Raw genomic sequence first — 12,707 nt, 5'->3', positions numbered from 1 at the left:
AAAAGCAAAACACCAAATGGATGATGATTTACTGCACCTTCTTCCTGTTTTTGGCTAATTTCTGAGCCGTCTGCTTGGCATGGAACAAACAGAGACAGGAACATGGTTAGAGCGGCACAGAGCCCAGACGACCCAAGCTACACTGCTGTGTGTGAGTGTATGTGTGTGTAATGAGTGTGTGTATGTTGGCCACCTGTCTAACTGCCACACACAGACACACACACACACGCCATAAATTCTGTTTTAATGAAGCAGCACTTGATGTACCTAAGTAAAAGAGGCACTGAAACATGTCTGCAACTAGGATGGACATTTTAAATAATTTATGAGATTGAAATCAAACGGAAATTTTAAACATTTCATACTGTGCTTGCTCTTCCAGCTGATGCTCTTTATTCAAAATGATTTAACCTCCTGCCACAAGGTGGCATACTTGCCCTGTCCTTAAATGTTTACTACTACTACTACTACTACTACTACTACATCTACTACTACTACTACTACTAGATTAGTCAGAAAGTGGCAGCTGCACCAAACAGATTGAAATCTGCCCCAAAATTAGATCGCGACAGTGCCAGGGATTGTCTTCTTGTTCTCATTTTTAAAGACGATATCAAATAAGGCAATCAAGCTATGAAAGGATGTCGCAGAACATGAATAATTAATGGGTGGATGCAACTGTTCTCATTATTTAGCTGTGTAAAAGAACAGGGCTGGGTTTCGATATGGCAGGAGATCAACATGATGCTGAAGCAGAGGATCCACTGTGATGTGATAAGAGGAACAACAAAATAAATACATAAATTAAACCCTGAAATCACATAAATTCTGTACAAATTCTTATTTGAAATGGGACAACTGTGTTGCTATCAACAGTAATGCTTAAGGAAAGTGTCAGTGTGTCAGATACAAAAATATTAAATGACTTAACCTAATTAGAATTACATCACACAGTCTTGGTGGAGAAATAATTCAACATGGTGTTAGCTTTGTGAGCTGTGAGATCACCAGGGTGTGGCGCTATTTATTATTCATCACCACCAGGTGAAATACCAAGAAGCATCACAGCTCTGTTAGGGTGCTGCATTGTCAGTGTGCTGCTTCAGTTTCGCATTAAGCAGGAGGCCAAAATAGCACATCTGTAAATTGGGACACTTATGGCACAAGATGTAGGATATTTTAGCATGAGAGAAACTTCAGAGTAATACAATCTGACATACAGTATTTATATTGACATCTTTCTAAAATATATTTCTGTTTGCTTTGCCTCATGCATTAAACTTGATTATTTTTTTTTAAGGAATAGTTTTTATATTCTATAAAGTTTCTAAAAGACTCTATAAAGTAACCTTGCATTGAAAAAGTAAATTATCAATAGCATTTTATCTCAGTTTTTAAAGAGACACCCACTTTTCATATTTAACTTTTTGTACTTGTAAAAAATGTAAATTTTTACGGAAAAGATTTTATTTAGTTTTTTTGTATAAAAAAAGTAACTTTAATCGTCTTCTGAAAAACCTCTTAAGGGGAACTTTAAGATACTTTCAGCCACTAAAATTCACAGTTTGATACGTTTAACAAAAATAGTTTAATGGAATAAATCCACTTAGCAATATAACCATATTCTCATACTCATGCACAACTTCCAACACGTGCAAATATTTTTTAAAACATATATTTTAGTAACATTTTTGGTTCCTAATTTGTAATGTAGTTAATGACTGAGAGTAAAGATCAATTACAGGATTATATTTTTTGCCAATGAAAATTGTACTGCTGTTAAATCTATGGAAAAATGTTTCAAGTAACAATCTATTGTTTCATAATCAATGTAAATTTTTTTAACAAGCACACAAAATGCTGTGTGACAGAAACTGATATGAGCTCAGAGTGTGTTAACATTAGAAAAGTAAATGTTTTTGCTATGGCCTTTAAATGGCTTTTACTTTAATTTCAATTAAAATAAATAAATAAATAAAAATAAAAAATCCTATATTTTTAGGTATTTTTTTAAAATGAACATAAGTAACAATATGAACATTTGACACCCTGATTTATTAACCTGACAGCACTTTATACCTCACCGAACTTCAAGTCACATTTGTATTATAAATTATACATTTATAAATTATAAATAAAGTGAAACACAGATTCTCTAATAATGAACTTTAAACATTAGGTGCTGGTTACTGCATTTTGTATGCGATGGACAAAAAAAAAATGCTACGATGCTGATGAAAGAAAATGCTGAGTCATGTAGCTGACTGAAGGAGCAGGAGCTGTGTGCTACAGAGAGATGAAAGAGGAAGAAGGCAGCAAATGTCTGCAGTCCTTTGGGATGAACAACTCCATTATTATTCCACATAGGAGTGTCAGGCTTAAACGCAAGTAGAATCACAAAAGGTGAAAAAGGTCTTATGTGCGATTACTGTAAATTTTTTGGTGACATTTTAAAGCACCTCATGATTTGGTCTTTAATAGTTGCCGAACTTATAGATCTTTAGTCTTGGCCCCCGTATAAAAAGCATTACCTCAGAATATATGAAGCACAAAGGAAATGTAAATATATTGCTCCTTACAATCTGATTGCAAAGTCTATAAGATTTTCTATAATCAAACATGAACTGCATCAGGTGCATAGCGAAACACTTTATATTCAGGGTATGAAAGTCGGATTCTCTAACTTTGTCCTCATATTTATATATTTTTCTTTCTATTTGTTATGATCAATCTTGTTATGGTGTTTTGCAGAAATAAGACTAGAAAGAGTTGAAGTACACGCAAGTACACTCAGGTTTTTCACTCAGAGTTTTGAGCGAAGAGAGAAGATCTCTGCTCACCTTAATGCGACTGACCGCCTCCTGAGCCTGCATCATGCGCACGTTCTTTGATGGTGTCTTGTCTGACAGCAGCTGTGTCGAGCCCAGATAGTTTGCGGCGAAAATGATGCCATCGATGAGGTCCTCTGGGTCGCACGGGCCTGGAACTGGGACACAACACATGGAAGAAATAAATTACATTGTAAATGTCTCTTTTTTATATCATTATTTTTGAATGTATTGCCAAACTTACCTTCCACATATGTCGGGAATGAAGCAATGCTCCTCCTTGACTGCCATTTCAAGAACAAAAACCACAACAGCTAAATCGCAGTATGCAGGAAATGTCATACAAAATTGTTTGAAAAATTTCAAGGAATACTCCTGCATTTTTATAAATGAATCTCTGAATCTGTATACACATCATCAATACTCACAAAAAAACAGAAAACTAAGGTGTAAGGTTTTGTGGCAGTTAATACACATTAATGCAAAAGATGCATTGTTTATAAGAGAATGTTATAGACTGTTTGGTAATAATTCGTTTACTGTCTTTGTGCAAAGTACATGTAAAGAGTCAATGAAATGCACTTAGCACTTAACCAGAAGTGCATAAGTGGCCTATCTACAATTAATAGCAATATGCTAAATGAGGGTATGGGTTCATATTTACAGGGGGTAAGAGTGATTGATGTACAGAAGGTGCAGGAGGTAATAAGATATCGTGTATATAGTAATATACATAATATACATATAATATATACATAACATTTTGGTATATGCTGAGCCCCAATTTATTTTTCCTCAACACGTGAAAGTGCATCATTTCACATTTCTGTTCATACAATCTCACAGAGCAGCGACACACACATGCAGGAAAAGCACTTTCTGCCCTTTTCTGCAAACATGAGCTCAGACATACCAGTGATTGGCAGGGATTAGTCTCGCCAACACAGAGACTACAGGCAATAAAAAAATCTCTTTTGGACACTGGTCGATAATGTGATCGTGTTTACTGTTGGACCACTCAGATGCCCATGGTGAAATGCTTGTCAGTAGTAAATGCACAAATGTCGAAGACATGTACACAGTAGACACAGGACAGGAGGAAAATGTTGTGGTATTGTATTCAATGATTATACAGACACACAGACACAAACACAGCACAATTCTGCTGCTGAAGTCACATGATGAACTCCTACCTCTTTGCCAGCAGGAGACGGGGCCTCAAAGTTTTCGCTGCCCTCATGCTGCAGCAGATTGCTATTGGAAGACTCCGCCCCCTGTGGAGAAGTGGGGGCCGGGCCTGGAGACTTAAGAAAGAAGAAAAGGGTAATTAAATATGACCTATTAAAATGAAACCGGACACCAAGACAAAACTAACAATTATACAGGAATAGTCAAGTATCCATATGTATACTGAATATGTATACAGTCAGTAAAAGACAAGAGAAAAAAAAACAGAGAAAAATTGTCACAGAATAAAAATGAACCAAAAAAACTGAGATCTATCTCCTGCACCATTGGCTTTAATGTTTTACATTGTGATGGCAGTGTATATTTTGTTCGCTTTCTAACACTCATATGTGGTTTACCTCCCTTCTGCATTTGAACAAATTATTAGTCACAGATAATAGGAACTTTTGATAATATTGATTAAATCGGATGAGCGTGTCACTAATTCTTCACTTATGAAAAATTTGTTGTATTTATTTTTGATAAAAGTTTCTAACCAGTTCTACTGAATATAATGATAAATATAATCCGACACTGAATATTAAATAGAACATACTATTCTAAACCATTGACAATAACAACAATATGAGTAGCAGATTACTTATTCAGGATTTCATATAAAAAATGAGTATAAAAAAAGGAAAAAAAAAAAAAACTTAGATAATGAATCTAGGTACAAGTAAATACATGTACAAAACTCATACTGTTCAAAGCAACAAGTGTTTTGCAAGCATTTGCACCTGAAACCCCTGATTTAATGTTTTATTTTTTGTGTGTGTATATATATATATATATATATATATATATATATTTTTTTTTTTTGTGTGTGTATATCAGCCATTCACTGTCCATAAAGCCAAAAGCAACAGGAGCGGTTACTGAAAAAGATCAAATATATCCCTCAGTCCAGAATCTAGAAAGGAGCAGATGTACAGCTAAACATCAATAATTATTTAAATCTTATTTCTGGAGAATTTTTGTGTTAACACAGATACTAAATACATTTTATTTAAAGCCTCATGCGAAATTAATCTTATGCCACACTAAACACAAAAGAAACAGATGTGTGTCACAATTACACATCATCAATTTGACAATTTAAAAACATCTGACCTCATCTTCATTTTGCCCATCTTCCTGGTAAATCCAAAAATTCTCCATCGTTGAACACTAAAGCAAAAAAGTCTGTAGTTCTTTAAGAAACAAACTGAACAGAGAAAAATAGAAGGCTACTGTCACAGGATGTCTGGTTAATCTGAGTGACTCTGGTGTAGCCCTGACACAGATCAGGATACATTATGGCTTGGAATGAGAGAGCACTCTTCTCCTGTTACAACCCTACGCCAGACATGTCCCTCATTTCTACTGAAACTCTACGCAAGTAGCACATCTACTCGAATTCTCTTAAGATCACGGAAGAGAGATGATGAGGCAGTCCAGAGTCCAGAGGTAGACTATATGATTAAAATATCATGTCACCATCCTGACAATCGCAATATTAATATCATATTGTCATATCAAACATCTTTAAGTACTATAAGAACAATAAGGGCCTAAAATGCATTGTGAAATCTACATTAACCATATGATCAGCGTTGAAACAGCAACATCATGTGCAAAATTTTTTGTATTTTTCATCACTTCAGGAGTCAAATGATGACCATCTACACAAAGCACTCCACTGTGAGCTCTACCATGTTTGAATACTAAAATCATAAAACAGGCTCCCATTGTATCACGCCTGCACCATAAATTCGATACGTGGCATAAATAAGTGCTTCGCTCACCCCGAATCAGCGCTGATGTGAGCTTATTATGGAAAAAAGCCATTTTTCCTCTGGTGTTTGTTATGCGAGTCTCACTGAATTATTTACACATGGTTTCTTTCTGTGTCGCTCGCCAGCGCTAAATAAATGATACTGTCAAAGGCAAAAATAAAGTCACAGCAGCAAATGACATCACATGAAAGAATAGATTATGTGGGGATCTAAATGGGTGGGCAACTCTAAAAAATCATATGAATTGCTTTTGAAACATTTATGTACTACATGTTCTGTCTTTATGATTACATAAAACCTAAAACGTTATTTAGCCAACATTTTTTTATTCACGATTCAGAAGTTTATTGTCATATGTACATTATGTTACACCATTCAAAAAAATTTGCAGTCTGTGACTCCTTAGAGAAGCCTAGGACATAAATTTGAAGGATATAGGGGACAAAAGGGCACAAGATATAAAATACTATATATAAACTAATAAATTAAACCAAGCATTAATGTAGATATTAACAGAAACAGGACTTGAAATTTATCTTGCTTGACATAGGATTGACTGTAGGCTTGTTTGTGTATGTTTTTATTCAAGACTTGACTTGGGTCTTATCTGTCTTGGCTTAGCACTTGACATCTGACTGTGTTGCTAGGTTTAGGAGTTGAATTTGGAGTTTACTGCCTGTAGTGGACATGGCTTTGGATTTGTTGGGACTTGACCTGTGACTCATATGCAGTGGTGGACAGTAACAAAGTAAATTTAATTAGTTACTGTACTTAAGTAGCTTCTTAGTATATCTGCACATTACTGAAGTATTTCCATTTTTGGGGAGATTTTCACTTTAACTTCACTACATTTCAAAGTCAAACATCGTACTTTTTACTCAACTACTTTTTTTTTGCTAAATCAGTTGTTCCTTTTTATTTATGAGTGTATAAAAAATTAACTGGTCAAACTTGCAGCAAGACGCCAATCAGGGTTTCGTTGCTGCTTGGTGTATCTACCTATCACCAACATACAGTTCAGCATCAGTTCAACAGCAAGCAGAACATTTTGAGAGAAATAAATGATAGAAGAAACTCCTGACTCGAACTCGCCACAACACCTGTGGACTTATTTGCACAATTTTTTGGTAGTAGTTGTAAAAGAAGGTTTTAGGCTCATGATAATTGTAATATATATCAATCAGTGTCTTTTCACATAAACTGAGTTGATTAAGTAAAGAGTCGTTCATCAAAAATGATAATAGGAACATTATAGCCATAATAAATCACAGTACTTTGGACAGATTTGAAGGCAAACACTTTTGTACTTCTACTCAAGTTAAAGTTTAAAGGAAGCACTTTTACTTTACTTTAATATTATACCTAGTGTATATTTACTTTAACTCAAGTACTATAAAAAACTTTCTTTCGGTTTCCCCCATTAGGGGTCACCACAGTGGACCATCCGCATGTTTGATTTGGCACGTTTTTACGCTGGATGCCCTTCCTAACGCAACCCTTCCCATTTATCCGGGCTTGGGACCGGCACTAAGGCTTGTGCAACCCTAATGGCTGGGGTTGGTTCCCTGACTGGGGATCAAATCCTGGCCTATGGTTTGTGTAATTCGTCCACCACTGCTTATACAGTATGGCTTTCAAAAATCAGTGCACTGGTATGGTAAATGCTGACCATGTCAATATTAATAATAAACTGAGTTAAAAAGTCTGATATAGTAAAGTTTTCTGCAATTTTACTGATGGTCATAACTTTGGGTGTTAAATGATTATTAATGGTTGGTGCCTTTCTTAAAACAAGAAATAGTCTTCAAGACTGCAGACTTGCTTGTTAATAGCATGACAAGCTACACTGTTTATTGTCATGAGACAACTGGTCATTTTCTCAAACAACTTTAAAGCAGCTGCTGAAACGTATGCAACAACAGGTGATCAATAAGCATTTTATAATTATTAAAAATATGATGAATGCCACAATGTGGTGTTATAAAAAGAGTATACAATTTTTAGGCATTTTGAATTGCATGCACATGTCACGGAATATTATACTGTAATATCATGCCTCATTGTGTGTTGAAAATTGGTATTATTATAATTGAGGGATATTTGAGGTGTGTACAAAGACTGACATCATTCAATACTTTGAGAAACAAGAGATGTGGCTTGAATTAATGATAAGATCTTGCTGAACTAATGCTACTTCCGTGTTTTGCTTTAAGTTGACAAACAAGTTGCGATATACTCTATGCTATAACTGCTATACGTATATGCTATTCTATACTTCTAAAATACACACCCGGCACTGCTATTTGTTCAGTGGAACAATGTGGCAGACTTGTTTAACATACAGAATGAGACAAATTACCCTAAATACACAGCTGATAATTATTATGTGTGCATGGAGGGGAAAAAAAAAGAAAGATATCAATTGTCTTGTCTGCACAGAATGATATCTGACACTGAGTAGCAAGAAGAAGGCTGGAGAACAGTTAAACAGTGTCTGTAGATTAGGTTAATAATTTATATTTGAACTAAAAAAAGTGAGAAAAGATGAGACATGGAGAAGTAGGAAAGAAACAAGGACTCTTGTGACCGCTTGTCAATTGATAATGTTGATAATGTTGTTCTCCGTCTCTTTCTCTCTCTCTCTCTACTCAAGCCCTCCTGCGGTCGAGCTAAAAGGGGGTTCATTTGGATGCACAAGTCATATGCTACCATTACAGAATACCGATAAGTCCTGCTGGCTGAGGAAAGTTAAGCCAGTACTGTGTGTGTGTTTGAGCCACCTTGTATTTTCCTCAGGCAGGAGATTTGTCCAGAGAGCAGCACTCACTGTGCAGAGACATGTCCGCACCACTGCACACCCAGCAGCAAGCACATTATAAATGGCAGACCAGAAAAAAAAAAAAGAAAAAAAAAAAAAAAAAAAGACTCGCTTCCTGGTATACAATATTGCATGGAAGGAAGCAGACTGGACAAATGCATATAAGATTTAAAGAAAAAAAAAAGTGACTATTTGTCTATTTCAATTAACACTTGCTAAAATAGATGGGCTTTTTTTTTTTTTTTTTTATGATCTTCGATACACATTGTTACAATTATCTGACTTATTTTAAACATGCAGGAAATCATGGAGGTTGTAACTCATGCAGCATACATAATTAATTGAGCTGTGCTTACTCAATAAACCCTTCTCTGTGTCATGAAAAATACAAATACGCTTCAGGAATAAAACATAATCCAGGACTGAACACAAAGGACCCCGATCATGCTGGTGTTGCTTACTCACATCTCCCCCTAGTGGTGGCTGCAGGTCTGACTCCAAACTGGGGCTTAAGTCTTGCCTCATCACCCAGATGGGCTCTTTGGGCTCGTCTGGTGTGTAGGGTGAGCGCACCGTCCTGCTCTTCACCTCCTCAATAGCCTCCTTGATGTCCTTGATGGCCAGCGAGATAGCTTCCCTCTTCTCCCGATTGCTCCTCACCTGAGCTGACTCCTCAGAGGGGCTGCTCATGGGGACTCCGCCATCCTCGGTTTTCCCTTCCTCATTCTCTATCTCCTGAAGATTCCCCTCTTTAGCCTGCTCTTTCTCTTTGTGTCTGTCTGTTCCCTTTACTGCTGAAGGGTGTTCCAGACTCTGTGAGCTCTCCGTTGCTTCACCCACGATGTGCTCAACATCCTCATCCTGCTCACAGCTGTCGGTACGTGGGTAAGGCGCAAATTCAGCTTCCTTTTCAGGGCTGTCTGACTCGCCGTCCGATCGCTCATCGTAGTGGTGGAGTCTGGAGCCCACAGCTTCCTGTTGCCCATACGAATCTCGCTCTAGGAGCCGCAGTCCGGCACGACGCTGCTGAGGCATGTCTCCTTCAGGGGCTTCTGGGATCTCCTCGTACACATGCTCCTGCACTCCGTAGTCAGCATAGGGCTCGGAATAGGGCTGATCTTCAGGCCTAGGCTGGGTGTAAACATAGTTGGAGTAACCAGGGTTGAGTGCCTCAGCGTCGTGTCTGATTGGCCGCTCCATGTTTTGCAGGGGCTCGTGAGGAAGTGGAGGGGGTTGGGGAGGGTACTGGGGCTGTTGCTCAGATTCTGCACTCTCTGCATATTCTTCTGCCTCTGGACGTAGTGCAACACCATACATACCCTCGTCCTCAGGTTCAGCCTCTAGCGCCATTACAGCATCACCCTCGGCCTGGTCTGTGTGGTTGTGGAATCCACTCTCTGTGCTTGCAGAGCGTGCCAGGGCACTATGGTTGTCCTCTTCCTCCTCAAGACGATGCTGCTCGGCTCTTTCTGCCTCCCTCTGTTGCCTTTCCCTCTCCCTCTGCCTCTGCCGCTGTTGCTGGGCCCTCAGTCGTGCCTCTGTGTCACCTTGCCTGCGATATCGGCTCACTGCTGGCCGTGGGATGGGCCGCTGAACTTGCTGCTGTTCTACGTCGCCTTCTTCGGGCATCCTGCGGGACGAACGTGGTCGCCCGGTCCCTTCAGATCCATCATGATGCCGTTGCCGCTGCGCACCGGGTTGAGAGTGGTTGTTTTCGCTGCCGTTACCACTGTGATGATGACGAGAGCGGCCCGAGTTTTCGTGGCGTCTGCGCTGAGAGGATGGTTGCTCTCGGCGGCCTAGGTCTGTTTCGGTTGCCTCAGCTGGCTCATAGCCCACCGATGCCTCCTGATGGCTCATGGCTAGGACAAGTAATGGTCTACAATCACTGAATCATCTCCCCCTGGCCAGGTGCAGCACAGACCAATACAAAGCCTGCAAACACAGGAAGAGAAAAGTAGGGTCAGCCAATACATTAGATCAGCTCAATTACATAAAAGAACCCATATTACGGATGGTCCCTGAGTGCGATGGTTCAAATTAAGATTTTATTAAGAACTTATGATGATGACATGATAATAAAACTTTTAACGTTTTGTCAGGCAAACGTAGAGCGTATGCTCCGCCCCCTATTCACGCTAACAGATGCTTCATACTGATCACCTGTAAGACCCCTGATAAGGCTGAGGCATGTCTCAATTTAAAAGTTAAATTAGCCAGAAGATGTTTCTATAAATCCACAAATTAAAAAGATTACATTAGATCATAATGTTTGCTGATATTTAGTTTACTGTACAGCTGAACACTAATAAGGTTTTATCGTGTTATAATGCTGACACAGACAACTAAACTGTGAAATTCATCCGCAGAACATGACAAGAGGCTTGCTAGTTACTAGTGTAGCTTCATGACATGTACAGTATGTCCCCAGCTAAATTATACAAATGTATACGTCTCTCTGAGGTAATGGCGTCTGCTAAATGCCGTAAATGTAAATATTGGAAAGCTTTTGCATTACATGTGCCTTGAGGGCTAAACCAAGGAGGCAAAGATCAAACATGTAAGGACTTAACGTCTCCGTTCAAGGTGTTATGTGCAAAGGTTATTTAAATAAACTATTAGTTTATATATGCATTCTAAACTATAATGTGTACAACAAAATACACGAATGTAAAAAATCCATGAAGGGATTTCAAACAGTTAACTCAATGATTTCCAAGTTGTGAGGTGGAAATCTTTATTAGATTTATTATAGTTTTTTTTTTTAAAGTTAAGCACCAACCATTACAAGATTAAAAAGAGCTGAAATGTTGAGAGACAGCAGCACAGCCGCACAGATGAACAAAATTACATTTAGCACACTGTTATGATGTCTGTCCCAATAAGAGAGCCTTTTAGCCATTTCAAGCAAAAATACGCTCTGACGGCACTGACTACTTCAATTAATGTAGGTGATCTTTCTTTATTCAGCACAGGGTTTCATAATATTGCACATTGTCTCCCTATATTTCAGATCATTATGCATTATATGGATACATCTTGGTGCTTCTTTCAGCAGCCACGTCCTCGCTTAGAAGCAAACAGATGTATGAGTCAATGTTGGATAAATGCACTACTCCTTATGTGCAATCGTGTAAGAAACCGTAATGGATATAGCGCTCGTGTCTGCGATGTGTCATAATATCAGTGTCGAAGACGACCTAATCACAAGTGACTGTGTAAATGAGTGACTCACACTCATAGCTGCACGGAGAATATAGATGGAGGCGAGCTTCAGAAAATATTTTAATAAATTGACAGCAGTGCTTTATAAAGCCACATATTCTTGTGTATATTAGATATCTTGGGGGGTAACAGCTCTTATTAGTCATATGAGCAAAAAAAAGGAAAGAAATGAAACGAAACCACCTGGTTCACGCATACACATTTGCAGATAGCTCTGGTTGCCACGGTGATATGCTCCCCCAGTCGGCTGCTACTGATGAGTATATTCACACTGCAGAGAGACATGGATCCAGTGTGGAAAAAAAAAATTCACACTCTCCATCTCATAGCAAAGACCCTTCTATTTCATCCCACGAGAAATCCACTTTCTTCCAATCTAACACATGGGGACACAGACACCACAGCTTGCAAGGGTGTGTGTGTAAAAGAGAGCTGGGAAAAACGTCATCAGCTCGTTAAAACTACACAATGCTTTCCAAAAAGAGGTTAATCATGTGATGCTGATTATACTCGATCTCAGGTCGTCACCAAACAGGTTCTTCATGCCTTGTTGCATCAGAACTAGGTCCTTTCATATAGGAGTTCTAATAAACAATCTGGTAATAAAACCTCGAACTGGGAGTGTAGTAGAAAAGCACGAAGTACTATTGATTCATTCTATCCTTTTGCCCGAACCACAAGCAGAGTACTCATGTTTTCAAGACTAACCCATGAATACACAACATACACGTAACAGAAATTCACGTTATTCATTCTATAGTTATAACATATGTAGTTATGATTTTCACTGACAGGAAAATTTAAAAAAAATGTTTCGTAGCACTCATAGAA

General features: G+C 38.2%; 1 protein-coding gene across 5 annotated transcripts in view; it reads right to left on the bottom strand.

The window, feature by feature from the left end:
• The window catches only part of apba1a (amyloid beta (A4) precursor protein-binding, family A, member 1a), a 63,171-nt gene that overhangs the window by 14,803 nt on the left and 35,661 nt on the right, over positions 1-12,707 (bottom strand). For 3 of the 5 annotated variants that reach the window (XM_046841303.1, XM_046841302.1, XM_046841304.1), the window contains 5 exons: positions 9,117-10,586; positions 4,022-4,132; positions 3,073-3,112; positions 2,841-2,986; positions 38-70 (listed from right to left, as the gene is read on the bottom strand). In XM_046841303.1, coding sequence (XP_046697259.1) covers positions 38-70; positions 2,841-2,986; positions 3,073-3,112; positions 4,022-4,132; positions 9,117-10,511 — 1,725 coding nt within the window. In that variant the 5' untranslated portion in view covers positions 10,512-10,586. The remainder of the gene's footprint in view (positions 1-37; positions 71-2,840; positions 2,987-3,072; positions 3,113-4,021; positions 4,133-9,116; positions 10,587-12,707) is intronic. The other 2 variants (XM_046841305.1, XM_046841306.1) reach the window with 1 other exon arrangement.

This window comes from Silurus meridionalis, chromosome 27, assembly GCF_014805685.1.
Source record: "Silurus meridionalis isolate SWU-2019-XX chromosome 27, ASM1480568v1, whole genome shotgun sequence".
NCBI lineage: Eukaryota > Metazoa > Chordata > Actinopteri > Siluriformes > Siluridae > Silurus > Silurus meridionalis.
Note: the sequence above shows the minus strand (reverse complement) of the source record. Positions and strands in the feature narration are given on the sequence as shown.